At 46.2% G+C, this 16,191-nt stretch overlaps 1 protein-coding gene across 6 annotated transcripts in view; it reads left to right on the forward strand.

The window, feature by feature from the left end:
• The first annotated feature begins 349 nt into the window (after positions 1 to 349).
• The window catches only part of ZC3H3 (zinc finger CCCH-type containing 3), a 137,689-nt gene continuing 121,847 nt past the window's right edge, over positions 350 to 16,191 (forward strand). For 5 of the 6 annotated variants that reach the window (XM_015856440.2, XM_015856441.2, XM_085536867.1 and 2 more), the window contains exons 1-3: positions 350 to 420; positions 1,823 to 3,143; positions 4,261 to 4,457. In XM_015856440.2, coding sequence (XP_015711926.2) covers positions 375 to 420; positions 1,823 to 3,143; positions 4,261 to 4,457 — 1,564 coding nt within the window. In that variant the 5' untranslated portion in view covers positions 350 to 374. Of the gene's footprint in view, positions 421 to 1,822; positions 3,144 to 4,260; positions 4,458 to 6,155; positions 16,165 to 16,191 lie in introns of those variants that run through there. The other variant, XM_085536869.1, reaches the window with a different exon arrangement.

The raw sequence follows: 16,191 nt of genomic DNA on the forward strand, positions 1-16,191 counted from the left end.
TTGGGGTTGGAAATCTACAAGATTTCCCATGACAATCAAGCCCCATGACCCAAAATGGGGTTGGAAATCTACAAGAGCAATCCCCCACGCTCCTCTTTAGTCCCTGTGTTAAGTAATGGGCTGAGAGATGGGCTGTAATGTACTAATTAATGGGCTGAGAGATGAGCTCCTGGGATACAGCTGGTTCCTGAGCCTCTCGGCCTGGCTGGGATGGAAAAGAAAGAGAAAAACAAGGCCCAGGCCTACTTCAGGCTTCGCAACGCAAACTAGGCCGCAGTTACCTTCGTTGCCAAGCAACGATGCAGAGAGTCACGTGAGGGCCGTCGCGGGGTGATGACGTCACGTATACGGGGCGTTACGGGAACGTTGCGAGGATGGAGGAAAGGGAGAGACTGAGGAGGGAGATCCGGCTGTTACAGGGTACGGGGCGCTGGGCCTGTGGGGTGTGTGGGGCCTATGGGGGCAGCCAAGAGGCCTATGGGGTGTGTGGGGGAAGCCAAGAGGCCTTTGGGGTGTGTGGGGCCTGTGGGGGCAGCCAAGAGGCTTTTGGGGTCTGTCAGGCCTGTAGGGGCAGCCAAGAGGCCTATGGGGTGTGTGGGGCCTGTGGGGGCAGCCAAGAGGCTTTTGGGGTGTGTGGGGCCTATGGGGGAAGCCAAGAGGCCTTTGAGGTGTGCGGGGGCAGCCAAGAGACCTTTGGGGTGTGTGGGGTCTGTGGGGGCAGCCAAGAGGCCTTTGGGGTGTGTGCGGCCTAAGGGGGCAGCCAAGAGGCTTTTGGGGTCTGTGAGGCATATGGGTCAGCCAAGAGGCCTTTGGCGTGTGTGCGGCATGTGGGGTCAGCCAAGAGGCTTTTGGGGTGTGTGGGGCCTATGGGGGCAGCCAAGAGGCTTTTGGGATGTATGGGGGCTGCCTAGAGACATTTGGGGTGTGTGGGGCCTATTGGGGCAGCCAAGAGGCCTTTGGGGTTTGTGGGGCCTGTGGGGGCAGCCAAGAGGCCTTTGGGGTGTGTGGGGCCTATGAGGGCATACAAGAGGCTTTTGAGGTGTGTGGGGCGTATAGGGCAGCCAAGAGGCCTTTGGGGTGTGTGGGGCCAATAGGGGCAGCCAAGAGGCTTTTGGGGTGTGCGGGGCCTGTGGGGGCAGCCAAGAGGCCTTTGGGGTGTGTGGGGGCAGCCAAGAGGCTTTTGAGGTGTGTGGGGCCTATGGGGGAAGCCAAGAGGCCTATGGGGTGTGTGGGGGCAGCCAAGAGGCTTTTGTGGTGTGTGGGGCCTGTGGGGGCAGCCAAGAGGCTTCTGGGGTGTGTGGGGCCTGTGGGGGCAGCCAAGAGCCCTTTGGGGTGTGTGGGGTCTGTGGGGGCAGCCAAGAGGCCTTTGGGGTGTGTGTGGCCTGTGGGGGCAGCCAAGAGGCCTATGGGGTGTGTGGGGCCTATGGGGGCAGCCAAGAGGCCTATGGGGTGTGTGGGGCCTATGGGGGCAACCAAGAGACCTTTGGGGTGTGTGGGGCCTCATGCGTGTCCATTAGCTCAGCTGCTAATTAGGAGCCTGGGTGTAGTGACAACATAAAGGGATGAATGTGCAGTGACTCAGTGTGAAGCTGGGGCTGCTTTGGAGCTTTCTCATTGTTGCTTTATGTTTTGGGCTTGTGTGTAAGCAGCCCAGTGTTAGTGAAACCCTCCTGATGGCCTTATATCAGGGCTCAGAGGTTGCTCTGAAGTAATAGGAAATAAAATCAGCGCTTGTGTGAGTGATCGTCCTCATTGTGGTGCGAGGAAAACTAGAGCTGTGATGTTGGAAGCCTCCCCCTTGGGGCTGTTTTCTGTCCTTCAGGTCTCATAGACAACCACAGGAACACCCATGGGGATGTGCCACGACCGCTGTCTTCTGGCCCACGTCAGCACTTGTTCAATAGGAGGGGAGCGTTCTCAACCCGATATTCCCAGCTTCAGCCTCCCAGGGATTTCCAGCCACACCGAGCTCACTCTTGGAGGAAGAAATACTCCCTTGTGAACCAGCCACCGGGATTGGTGTGTGATGTTGGGAGTGCCACCACATCTGGGGCTTTTGGGAGCAACGAGGAGAGCCAGTCAGCCATACCATCAGCAGAGTCACCAGAGAGACAAGTGGACTTAACCACGGATGGGAACATTGTAGTGGGCATCCAGGTGACGCAGAAGACTGGCGTTGTAGGTACTGAAGGATTTAGTGATGCTAGTGCTTATTGTGATGTATCCGGGCTTAAAACAGAGCTTGTTGCTCTGGATTCTTCCATCCCTTTGTACGCAAACCAAGAAGAAGAAGAAGAAGAAGCAAAGCCCTCTCTCTCTGTTTCATTTAGCTCGTCTCACCGCGTTGTCAGCTCGTCGTACCTGTTTGACAACCCCAGGAAGGTGCACTTGGCTGAAAGCTCCAGAAGTGCCAGCGAAAGTGCTGTGACATTGAAAACGGAGCCGCAGCTGCTGTCAGCTCTGCCGAGCTGCGATCAGGCTCAGCACTCAGCATGGTGGAAGCCAGAACCACCCGCTCCTGGGCAGTGCAGTTGGGAGCAGGTCGGGGACGTTCACAGAGAGCCAAAGCTCTTTGGAAACGCAGAGTTGAACTCAAAACCCACTCAGGCACCGACTTCAGCAGTTGTGATGTCTCCAGTGAAGAACAAGTTTTCTGTAATCCCCAAAGTTTCCAGTCTCCAAAGAGCTGCTTCTGTGTCGGTCTCCAGCAAAGCTTCGAAGTTCAGGAAAACCAATTACACGTGGGTTGCAAACCCTACTAAGTGCTCTCGTCCTGTCAAGAGATGGATCAGTCCCAGAGCTTCTGACAGCGCTAAGAAGGTCACTAGTGGAGCTGAGAGAGGTTCAAAAATATCACCAAAGACAGATTTGGGAGCAAAGATGAAGAAATCGGGACTGCAGTCCAAAGTGGGTGTTTCTCCCAGCAAGTATAAGTGGAAGGCGTCCAGTCTGCAGGCTTCACCTTCCACATCCAAGTCAGCGTTCAAGTGGCGGTCGGAGGATCAGAAAATGCCCTCAGCCTTCAACTTGCTGCCTCCCAATGATACATCAGTTGGGGTGAATCCCAACTTGGGTGAGGCTGTGCTTACCAGTTATAAAGTGAAGAGTCGGACAAAGATCATCAAGAGGAAGGCGAGCTCAAGGTAAGGTCATAGAATCATAAAGGTTGGAAAGACCACTAAGATCATCATGTTCAACCATCAGCATATCATCATACCGTGTCAAGTTGCTGGTCTTTGAAGAATTGTCATTGCACGTGTCCATAGGCTTTAGGTGAAGCTGGAACAGTTTCTTCTTTATACCTTTGGAGCACTTATGAGACTTCTCCTTGGCCTGGATAACAGACCAGTATTCAAAGGGAAAAGGGAACAGGTGCTTTCCCTATTGATTTATTTTCAGCCTCAGAGTTTTCTTGCTGGTGAAAGGAGAAAAGATTTGAATCACACAGGGACAGAGAGGAGACAGAAGCTGAGCTGTGCAGGCTGTGTCTGCTGGGAAGAAACGCTGCCTAGATGTAAATCTGATAGATCCGTAGTTCTCTGCTTTTAGCACTGTTCTTTTTGTGCTGCAACCCAAGCATCTTCCCTGAGGGTTCTCACTCCTCTCCTTGTAGTCAAGTTATGCTATCCTGGGTAAATGTCTTGTGCTGAAGCAACTGAGATTCTCCTGGAATAAATTTTCCGCTCTCCCTATGTCTGAAAGGGGCAGAGTGCAATGGGGAAAGACTAAATAAATGAAGCTTAGAGGAAGGAAAAGGGCTGAGTTATCTGCACTGGAAGCGGAGGGGAAGTAGATAAGGGGGTTGGGGTTAAACTTACTCTGAAAGCGTTATGGAAGTGCTGCAAAGGTCTGTGTTTATTGCTGATGTTTTTATCAGGGCTGGGTGCAAGCCAGGATAGGCTTAAGGAAATGATAAGTGGGATGAAGTGAAGGCAGTGGCACCGATGTGTGAGCTTTGCTATGGGACTGGGAGGTACCTTTTCCCAGGTCCTCTCCTTGGATCCTGTCATCCAGCATTCCCTCCTCACATCTCTTAAGCTGAAGTGAGTTGGGTTAGGCTGTCAAACACCTCTTGCTCCTCATATTCCTCATATTCACTTATTTACTTGCAGTTTTCTGTTCAGTGTTTCTCATAATGGAGCATTATGGAGGAGAAACAGAGCTTGGTGACCCTCTGTCTCTTAGTTGTGGGCAAGAGGACAAAGTGTGTTTCAATCTCATCCGTACCCTCTTCTAACAGTCTGATATTTGCATTCACAGCAACCCAGTGGATAAGAAGAGCAATCCTTTGCTCACCACACCACTGAAAAGCCCCTTCCATCCCAAGAAGAAAAACATCCTGCGAGGAAAAGCTTCTGTGACTCCGAAACGCTCCTCGCCCAAAGGGCTGGTGCAGATCACCAAGCACAGGCTGTGCAGGCTGCCAGCTGCCAAGAACCAGGGCTCCTCCAGGGAAGGTAGGAACATCCTGAGGGTGAAAGCAGCTCCAAGGGAGGCTCTTGTAGTTGGAAAGTTGGTTATCATGTCCTCTGGGTTGTAGATTTGCTGCTATTATTGGTCCTGGAGCAAACTAGGAGTAGTTCTGGCTGGAGTAAGGCTTCTGCCTTAACCCAGAGCTTTGACATCTCCAGATGGGGTCATTTCAAAGCTTCCTTTTTGTTCTGAGTGCGTTGGAAGGTGCTCAGGGAAGCGAGAGAACAGCAGAGGCAACAGTACATCTACAAGACTCATCTCTCTTTTTGCACAGGAGAAAACCTTGTGCTTTTCATGTCACGTCATGAGATACTCCTTTGCAAGTTACACACCTGTGTCCCAGTGAGATGTCTCTTAAAAGTCTTGTTTTTATGTTGAATATGGTTAAAATTGCAGCTGTTAAAGGAATATTGGGTCCCTCCCAGTTAGGATTCATAGAGCAGACATTGACTTCTGCAGTTGTTAAAGGAATACTGGGTCCCTCCCATTTAGGGTTCATAGAGCAGACATTGACTTCTTAGTTGCAACTAGGAGTGCATGAAGCAGTATCATGAGGTTTCTGGCTTTGATGTCAGGTTCTCTTGTTTATTGTCAACATAATCACCCACTGTTTAATCTGAAGTGGGGACAACTACATTTTGATTGTGTCTACACTGAGCTCATTGTCATACTGGTGCTATCATAGGTGTTGCTTGAATAGAGAAAAGGCTGCTTGGGCTACACTATAGCTCCAAAGTCTTGCTTACATCTTGGTATCTGGAGAGGGATTTAGGGTTGCGACAGCATGAGGAAATTGAGATGTTGTTTACAGGGCTCTAAGCTGTTGTGGTGTTTGGGACATGAGGTTAAACCACATCTTTGCTCTGTGTAGGTGGAACCACAGTGTTAAGCAGGGAGCAGAGTTTGTTCAGCTGCGTGCTTTGTAATGGGAAGCAGAGGAGGTCAGAGCGCTGCAGCTTTGGGGAGGCTCAGAGCTGCCATTGGGGCTTAGCAAGCATCTCTTCATTGTATCTGTCAGCAGAAGTATGTGCCCAGCCAAAATGAAGCTCTGTGTAAGTTGAGAATACACAAAATAGATCAAAATCTGCTCTTCTGGGAGCATGACTGTCAGCTGCCAGCAGCCTTTGCATTTGGGGAACGTGTGCTGTATCCTAGTTCCTTGATTGAAGGTAATGAACAGTCCCCGTGGTGAAAAGATTTATATCTTAAAACCACGTAGGCCTGAAAATATGTAGATATTGCAGAAATACAGCTGCGTTCCTGGCTGTTATCAAAGTAGAGGAATGCAAACAAAGAAGCTTAAGAAATAGAGAGAAATGGAAAAATAGGGCTGGAAATCACTTGGGGAGAGCATTTAGTTCAGTCCCCTGCCCAAAAAGTGGATCCAAATGATCAAGGTACTTCTGATGCATGGTAACAAAGGCTGATTTATGAGGTTGCGAGCTGTCAAAGTGACTTATGTTGTTTCCCAGTTCGGATCTTTGCGTTTTATGGTCTGGGTTGATAAGTGTGGAAATAAGAATCTGCTTTACAGAGGGCTGTTGTTTATGCTGCGTGGCTCTTTTCTTTGCAAACTGAAGCACCTGCTGTAAAAACCATCTTGATTTGGTTTCTTCAAAGTACTGGTATCATATAGCTAAATGGCTGCTGGTGTTCTTACCTCTGCTGTACCTCCATTTCAGGGGTCCCACAGGACTTGACAGATGCTCCTTCGTGTGCCATCAGCAGCTCTGCACCAGGCAATGCACAGCTGCTTTGCTTCTTCAGCTGGCAGAGAAATTCAGCAAAAGTCCTTGACAGCTCTGAAATTGCAGGATGAATTTTGGTTGTCGCTTGTTGAAGGTTGAGCACTTAAGTTGGTGACCTGGAAGGCTGTGATACTTGTGTGGCCAACAAAGAAGCTGTTGGGTGGTAGACAGAGATATGTTATTTTCAAGGCAGCATTCCTTACTTTAATGTGAGGGTCTGGGTGGGATTTGAGGCAGCACAGACGTTCCTCATATGGCATTTGTGGAAATGGAAGGCCACAAACTGATGGCAGCGTTTGGGTTGTGAGTGCTTTGGAGATGTCATAAAGTGACTCTGAAATATTCATCTGATGGAGAACATAGAATGAATGAGGATGCTCAGAACTGGGATATGTCCCAAACTGAAGTTGATCTAATGGGATGACAGAGCTACAAAGCATTTCTAATGCAGATACCTGCATCATCCATATGTTATAACACAAGCTGCTGGGGCTGTTTGTACAGGGGAAGACCTCAAATGTGTGACCAAAGCAAAGAGGAATGGAGAATGTTGAGCCAAATTAATGTTGATAAAACAGCCTTTAGATATTGGACCTCTTGACTACTTAATATTAATGGCTCATTAATATTAAAGTGTTCTTTTCTTTTTTCCTTTCTGTTTAAGTTCTTAAGCTCTTTTTGAAGGGAAGGAGAACTTGGAGATAATTGCTTTGTTGGAAGTTGTGAACTCACTCGGGTGCCAACCCTGTGGCTTGATGAAGTTGATGGCATCCCAATTTATGGACGGTGTCCACGTCATTTGGCATCTGGACCAGACTCCTGCTTAAACATCATGCTTCCTCTATGTGTTTCTCCATAGAGGGGGCAGATCATGCTGTATAGGGGAGGTATAGCTTAATAATTAAGATCTGGGTGGAGTTCCCCCAACTGTTGTTTGATTTTTGGTTGGATGAGATTGAGCAGCAACAGTTGGGTTTTTGTCGAGATGGGGTTATTCCCCTCCAAAGCATGGTGATATCATTATTTTGTGGTATATTTGAAGACCAGATCCCAGTTTTTCAATGAGTTTCTGCCTGACCCAAAAGTGGTGGCAAAGGGATTGTCCTCCTCGTCCTATACTTCATGTGTGGATATATGCATCCCCCTTTTATTTCTACCAGCATCCAACTGGGAGCAATGAGGGTAATAATTGGTGTCGTGCAGGATGAGGCCCCTTCTCAGCTTGTTTAAAGACAGGTGAGTGGCTGCAATTGCAAGCTGCAAAAATCAATGCTTGCCCTCCATACAGTGACACTGCTCTGGTTGAATTCACCCTGCTTGGACTTTTGGCACCGTCGTCTCTTGTTGCCTTGATTTTCATACAGGATAAACTAGAACGAATGGCTTAAAATGACTTTTTTTTTGGCAAGGATTGGGGCAGGAGAAGCCAGGCTGTGTCTGTTTGCACGCCCAATGCAGAAGCTGTATAACGTTATGAAATAATGAGGAGGATTTGGGATTTTGGGGAGTTTCGTGCTGCCCTTCCTCCCCCTCAGCCCTGCAGAGGGCACTCGTGCCCCTCTCATTTCCCCAGCCCACCTTTTTCTGGTTATTGATGGCCTAATTTCGTCTTTATGTGAAAGAAAGCAGATATCAAGTAATTTGCAGCAATAACCTGCTAATGCTGGGCCAGTATCAAAACTCCCATGTTCATTTCAAGTGGCAGATAAAACACTAATATATAATTATCCTTGCAAATTGGATTGTTTTAAATAACCAAAAGGCTATGGCCAGGAGAAAACTATCCCATTTCCCTTGAGTTACTATTGCGGTGTAATTGCTGCGTTCAATCAATTTCTTTGGCATTAGAAATTCCATCACAATCAACATTAAGCTTTATTCATTGTGATGGCTAAGAGCCGGGCCATTTCTCCTCTTTTCCTTAACTGGCAAAATTAATCAGGGAAAAGATTTTAAACATTTACCCGTGCGAAAGAGGTCAGCTCTGCCACTATATTGCTCAGCAGATAAGGGGGCTAATAAAAAGAAAATTGAATTACTAATGATCGCCAAGAACAGAGTATATAAAACCTGGCAATCGCCCGGTTCAGGAAAAAAGGAGAATCAATTTTCTTCGGACAAGGTGCGCTCATTTTTTATTTTTGGCGAGTATTATCAGCAATTTAATTTGAAAGAGCATAAACAGGAGGGAAACAGTTAGGAAAATAATGAGCCCGAAGGTGTAAAATGCTGCAGGATATATGCTGTACACAATTTATTTGGCACAACAGATAATCGCTTTAATTGAATTCCAAAGTGCATTGTTCAGCAGCGGGAGCTGGTTGAACCCGCGTCTGTTGCCTGTGGGGATGAAGCTCCAACCCCCCTCCTAAAGGCAGAGCCACCAGCATCTATATCTAATACTAGACCAGGCTGCCCATCCAACCTGGCCTTGAACACTTTAGGGATGGGACATCCATAACCTCTTTGGGCAGCCTGTTCCAGCACCTCACCGCTCTCTTGATAAAGTACTTCCCCCTGATACCCAACCTATATTTTCCCTCCAACTTAAAACCATTTCCCCTTGTCCTGCTACCTGACCCAGGGGTGAACCTGCAGAGGTCATAGAATCATTGAAGTTGGAAAAGACCTCCAAGATCACCCGGTCTAACCCCAACCCATCCTTATCATGTCCATCAATGCTGCATCCACCCTTCTCTTTCATACCTCCAGGGATGGTAGAAGGAACCTGGGGGTTGGAAGGAGATGATCTTTGAGGTCCCTTCCAACCCAAACTGTTCTATGACTCTGTAAGTGTCTACTAACTCCTTAATTACAATCAGCAATAGTCACCTTTGGAGAAAAATCCCCCAAATCTTCATTTCTTTCTCAACTTTCCAAGCCGTGTATCTTGAGAACGTTGGGTTGGGCGCTTGGAAATGACCATCAGTCAATGTGGAGGGATCTGGGTTGTGTTACTCATGCCCAGGCAAGTGCCGAAAGTCAGTGGGGCATAAATGATGAGCAGTAAGTTATGGCTGGCATCTGAATGCTCAGCTGCTGTTAATTTTATTGATGCTGGCTGTCTATATCCCGTTGGCAGCTTTGAGGGATCTCAGCATTGACCTCTTTCTCTTTTTTTTTCTTGTAACTTGTAAAGTGAAGGTCTATTAGTTATAACAGGGAGGTTCCTGTGTAATAAAGAATTCTTTCTTTTCAAACAAGAGGAAGTTTGCTTTGCTTTGCTGTCATCTTGCTTTTTATTTCCCTTCAGTGAACTGCACGAAGCGCTGCTCCTGTTTGTAAGTGACATCTCAAATTGCATTACATGAGTATGACACCTCTGTGACGTCTCATGAAGAGTCCCTTCCCCTCAAAAGGAAGATCTTGTATCACACACAAAACTAAGGACCCCTCAGTTTTCTCCCTGTTCTTCCACACCCCATCGTTATTCTCTTCTTCTGAGCTCATCAACCCCTTTGCGCCGCTAGAAACCACCAGGACAATGGCATTGTGCTGCTGTATGTAGGTTGACCTTGCCCCATAAATCATGGTTTTGGCAGGTCTCTGGCTTGTCCTTTGGATCAGAGGAGTGTGTCTTGCAAAGTGACTGTTTGCTCCTTTGCAGTAATTGGGAAAAGTTCACATAGTTGGCTCTTTGCCTGCACGGGTTACGTCAGCGATCGTAAGTAACAGTGTAGGGTTTCTGGCTTTACTTGGCATTTACAGGTGACTTGTCCCAAGCTGCAATAAGAACTGCAGGCAGCCAGCAGTGGGGATTCTGTTTTCAGAGAGCCCTTTTAAAAATAACATTCAGCTTTGAGGGAGAGAAATCAGTGTTGCTAAATGAGGAGGTGTTGCAACGGGGACCACCTTTATCCCCCAGAGCTCACCTCGCTGCTTGGGTTTGGGGTCAGACACAACAGGGGCTGCACTTTGGGGAACATCTGGATGGAGATGTGCCAGGCACGTGATAATAATGCCTTGTTGGGTAGGGATGTGTGTAAGGTGCTGATTGCACATCTGGAACACCTGCAAACAGACCGTAAAGACCAAGTGACGACAGTCTGGGGAGCAGCAGGGGTTGCCATGTAAACCACTCTGCTCTTCCCATAGAATTCCTTATATTATTCCTAGTTGTGTCCATTCTTTCTTCCTTTTGCTTCAGAGTTCAAATTGTGTACTTGAAAATAATACAAGTATCCTCTATTTCAGAGCGTCTCCCTTGCCTGTGTGCAGTTCTGGCTGCTGTTTAACTCTGAAATGATGTTAATAGCGAGCGTGTCTTTGGAGACTAATATATTTATACAACAGGAAGAAATATTTGGCTTTGGGGATGTATGACATCCTTTCATTGGCTCTGACCCTTGATATTTTCAAGCCCACAGGGGTCCTTTGCTAAGATTTCAGACCTTTCAGGGCCGCAACAAAAAGAAAACCTCCCTTTGAATAAAGACTTAAAGAATAAAAACTAAAGAGAAAGCAGAGAGCTCGGCGGGACGTGCATCTGGTTTGTCCTCCTGGGGCTGCATCGTACCACCCTAAATAGCACATCCCCAGAGCAGAGCAGCACAATGTAGCTTTGGTCATCTCTTGTTGAGTGCTGGATGTCTCTCCTTGCTGTTACTTTCACAGTACGGTTTGCAATTGCTTTATTGAATGCCAGAGGTGATAAAACGAGTTGATTTTTTTTTTTATCTTGGTGCAGATGCTCCATCTGTGCATTGAAGTTTCCTTTGCAGGTGCAAGAAATGGACTGTGTAAACTTGCTGCTTTGACCTCGAAGGTCGGGTGTCCTGGAATGGAGCAGAAATCGTATTGTATGACCTCTGTTTGCAGGTGTAACAGATTGGGCAGCCCTCTGGATATCCTCAGGGTGAGAAATATTCAGTTTCATCACCAATCCTTTCTGTTTAAGAAATGCATCTGAGGAAAGCTGGGATGCTGATAGGTATTTTTTAAAACAGTTTCCAACCCATCTGGCTCTGATTGTGCTGAATTTCAGCGCTGCTGCCTTTTATCCCTTTGATTGTCCTTCCTTGTGTACTTAAAGTCAAAAGAAAGGAAAGAAAAGCGGGCATTTAAGGCACTTAAATACGAATGGCTCTGCAGCTTGGAGCTTGACAATGAGCCTCTTCCCTTTTGTTTCCTTTTCTTGCTGTTTTCCTGCACCTTATATGTAAACTGACGGGCAGGTATCCCCAACACGGTCACAGCTGAAATTGCAGATGTTTCCCTGGCTGTGAGCTGATGGCTGCTCCGATACCAGAGCATCCTCCGCAGTGCTGTCAGAATCCCCCAAATCCCACCCCAGCGCAAATGCTCCTCTCCTTGCAAAACCTGGGTAGGTTTCTCTGTTCTGCTTTCTGCTTCCCGTTCTTCTCCAAATCCCCGTATACAATTCTGTTTTAAAAGATTTCCTTTTGCAAAACTGTCCCATTTGATTTTATTAGGAACAACTTCACGCGACGATTCCCTCCCGTATCACCGCTGAGCTGAATTAAAGCTCTTCGTTCACGGATCTCTTTGCTTGTGCGCTCTACAAAGCGGTATAAATGAGTAATACCCCTCAGAATATGTAACGGATGCCTAAGTGCACCTGGGGTAAGTGCTTTGTGGACCTGACAGCATCTCCTGAGCCCTACAAAACTGTGCTGTCACAGCACTTTCCTGCGGTTTCAAGTTTCTGCTTCAGTCTAAGGGAATGGGGGGAAATGCCTTTACTTCAGTTGTCAACGGGAATTTTGCTCTTGCCCATAGGGGATTTGAGTTTCAGGACAGTTTAATTCTCTCTTACGCCTCTATAATCCACACGTGTGCAGTTTTTGCCAGCCTTCTATTTCGGATTCTGCTCGGGGTTGTTTTGGATGGTATCGAGAAGCACAGCTGGAGGTTCAGATCTGTCCTCAGAAGTGATCTTATGGGTTATTTGTCCTGCCCTCGGGTCTGGAAACGTCAGGAGAACATTCTTGAAGTGTTAAGAGTGGGATTGAAAACACAAGGTGGTCATGATGGTGTGGTGGGGAAATGTCCTGGGACAACTTGTCCTTTGATGGAGCACAAAGTGCCTGGGCTTCGAGCAATGGAAAGCATGCATCTTCTTTTCATGCTTGAAAATACCTCTCAGAAACACATCCTGAGAGCCCATGTGTATTTGCCATCCATTTTTAGCCTTGTATCAAAAGCAAGCAGCTCAAAAGGTGCAGTGTAGCCCAGCTTTTGATTGAAAGAGAAATTCCCACCTCGGGAATCATACTGAGAAGGTGCAGTGCGTTCTGTGGATGTCCCACCATCCATTTTTGGTGAGCCATGTATCTTCATCTGCTGTAGGGTGCTCTGGATCATCTCTTGGTTGGTCTCAGCTCTGAGGTTTTTGGGTTAAGAAGGATCCTCTTGAGTCACAGGCACTCAAATTATCTGTCAGATTTTGCTTTTTGGAAGAGATCAGCTCGTGTCTTCTGAAGAACCATTTTGAAGATGAGTCCAACTTGTAATGGTCCCTTCCAACTCAATTCTTTGATTCTCTGATTCCAACCTCTTGCCCAAATTGAGTTTTTCTTGTTTGGGTTTAGCTATTGATTGGTGAGCTTCATCTAGAAACAGTGGTTTAGGCTTGGCTTTTAGGGGGGAAAAAAGGCACTTTGTATGGAAGCATCCATTATGAATGAGAAAAATCAAAAGGGGATTTGATAGGGTGAAAGGAGTTTGGCAGAGATACCACTTTCAGTGTGTCTATAGATGCGTGTGTTCCTAAAATAAGATTTACTCTACTATCTCAACATTAACTGGGGCATTTTACTGTGCTCCCCTTCTGCGAGCTTCCGTGATCCATCATTTCCCTGCTAGCGTGCTGTAGTGGCTGTTAGATTTTACTACACCAAACACTGTAAAAGGGCATTAGAGCAGTTAAATCTGGAGTCTTGCTTTCATAAGGAAAAAGAAAATGCTGAATTAGGCAATGGAAAAGGCAACCACAGCGATACTTTAATCTTGCATAAATTATCAGAAGAGTCAGAGGCTAGCAATTTTATGTATTGTTATAGCTCTGCTAATTAATTATTCCAGAATAATCGATGATTTAAAACAAAAAAAAAGTTTGGTTCTTTTCTCTCTTAATGGACTGCAATATTTACTTCCAATATGGTAGCTGTGTTTTCTTTTCCTGGTTTGGCAATGCTTTCATTTGACCTCCCGTAACCAGGGGGGTCAATGCTTTAACTCTACTAAATATGCACAGTCCAAGTGATAGCCAAAGAAAGAAATACTAATGCAAAAATTGTCTTGAATCTATCAGAGTTGAGTTTGCAGAGAGAAATGCTTGACATCTAAGGAAAGTTGTATCTCCGCCGTGAGCGTTTAAAGGTTAAGATGCACTGAAGAAGTATAGGAGTTATTTAAGAGGCTCTAAAGGGGTTTGCAAATTGAGATTGTAGAATCATTGAGTTTGGAAAAGACCGCTAATATCACTGAGTCCAGCTGCCAATCAAAGACCATCATGCCCACTCATATTAGGGTTGGAAAAGACTTCCAAGATCATTGTCCAACCACCTGCCCATCTCACTATGCCTACTAAACCATGTTTCTGAGTGTCATATCTCCATGGTTCTTTGAATATCTCATTCCAATGAAGCTCATTCCAATGCCTGGCCACTCTTTCAGAGAAGTACTTTTTCCTGATATCCAGTCTGAAATGTTCCACGCACTGGGGAGATCTACATGACTGGTAGAACTTTTAGTAAGAGCTATTGTTGGTAGGTGGATGGTTAGACTGGATGATCTTGTAGGTCTTCTCCAACCTTGGTGACTTTATGACTCTATGAAATTGATTGTTTTTTAAAGTAAATGGTGAAGTTCTGGCCCTAGTGAAATTGTCTGGCCTTGAACTTTTGCGTTGTATTTTAAGCTTTAGTGTTTGCTTTGAGTCATGTACTGGAACTAGAGCAACAAGGTGTCGCAGGATAGATACAGATACCTGTATGGTTAGATAAGAAAGTGAGCAGGGGAATTTGGTAAACCCTCCTATTAAAATTGTTATGTCAACAGTCTGTTAGTCTGACAGATTCATGACGTTTGCTCAGTTTCATAGTTAGGGCTCAAAATAAAGATGAATTCGGCCAGTGGAAAATGGTTAGTGTCTTTCTGAAGTGGAACAGCTGGACTTGTCATATAAATAATTTCTTGACAGTCAGATTGCTTCCTTAATGTCATGCATTGTAAAGGGCAAGTAGAAAGCCTCAAGACGTGAAGACATTTGCCAGCTCCTAAAGTGTTTTGCCCATTTAACAGGTTTTCTTCAGGTGTTGTAAGTGAGTCTTGTGTCTTTGTCAAGGTGTGCTTTGTTCAGGAGCAAATAACTTGCATGAGATCTATCCTCCTTGCCCTCCTTTTAATAAGCTTTCCTGAAGAGAATGGAAGTGCTCATAAGAATCCTGGTGTTGAGTGGTGATTCTGGAGCATCATCTTAAGAAATGAAATTACCTTTGTAAGCTTTTATGGTACTGTGTCCTCAGGTAAGGAGCAAAGAAGGAGCAGATCCAACTGCTCTGTTTCACTGCTAAAGAGGACCTTTAATTGAGCTTCTGAGCTGAAGCTAACCTAGTGCTCCCATAATACAGCAAAAGAGGGTTTGAATTAATCTTACACTTAAAAAATTGAGCCTTCCATTTAGAATGGTTGCCTTGCAACAGCCCCACTGTGGCTATGGCTTTCTTTATTTGTGTGTGCTGTTGTTCTGGACCATTATTCCTATGGTGCCAAGGCTGCAAATTGCACTGTACAGTCAGGAGAACGTGCCAAGCAATTAATATACCCAGTGTTCTGAAGAGTTGGTGATGGAAGGAGTTTGACTAAAGGATAACGTAGAAGGAATGCCAGCAAACTAGTGACGAGGTTGGCTTGCAAACAAATAGGGTTTGCTGTGATTCGCTTCTTGGAGCTTAGGTGCCATATTGAGGAGTTATAAACAACTTAAAGGCAGCATTTGGAGAGGCTTGGGTTGGATACTGGGAGGAATTTCTTTTCCAAATGGAGTAGTCAGGCATTGGAACGTGATCCTAGGGGAGGTGTTTGAGAGATGTGGCCCTTGGAGGTGTAGTTTGGTGGTTATGTCAGTAGTGGTTTGATAGTTGGACTTGATGATCTTGGAGGTCTTTTCCAACCTCAGTGATTTTGAGTTGGTGTGATGGTGGTTTGATGGTTGGACTTGATGATCTTGGCGGTCTTTTCCAACCTCAATGATATTATGAGTTGGCGTGGTGGTGGTGGTGGGTTGATGGCTGGACTTGATGATCTTGCAGGTCTTTTCCAACCTCAATGATATTATGAGTTGGCATGGTGGTGGTGGTGGGTTGATGGTTGGACTCGATGATCTTGGAGGTCTTTTCCAACCTCAATGATATTATGAGTTGGCGTGGTGGTGGTGGTGGGTTGATGGTTGGACTTGATGATCTTGGAGGTCTTTTCCAACCTCATGGATTCTATGATCCGTGCCATGTAGTAAGCTATATATCCAGTCTTTTAAGCTGGTGTTTCTTCACTTTGCTGGTAAAGCAGGAATCATCCCGCAGTGCCATGGGGCAGCCTGTGTAAATGGGGAGACAAATCATCTGCTTGTTGACTTTCATTTCCTGGGAAAAGCAGGAGAAGGAGGTGGATTTTGTTACTGCTCAGATTGCTTTATATGCAGTTTACATGGGGAAAGAAGGAAATGTAATTGAAAGCACGTTAAATAAACACATCCTGTACACTGGAAATGGATCTAGTTTTGCTCCTGTATCCATGTGGGGGCACCAGAAAGCAAAAACATTTGTCAAGCTGAAAGGGGTTAAGAAAACCAGGACATGCGATGCCAGCAATACTCTGAGCAATTCCTCCTCCCATAGCAGAGGGTTGCCCATCCCTAGTGACTTTCCCACTGTCACCACTTCCCATCTGGGGCTGGTGACATGCCATTGTGTTGGGGAAAGCAGCTTTGTTGAAAAGCATTCCTAAA

This window comes from Coturnix japonica, chromosome 2 (genome assembly GCF_054131305.1).
Source record: "Coturnix japonica strain WE chromosome 2, WE-NBRP24, whole genome shotgun sequence".
Classification (NCBI taxonomy): domain Eukaryota; kingdom Metazoa; phylum Chordata; class Aves; order Galliformes; family Phasianidae; genus Coturnix; species Coturnix japonica.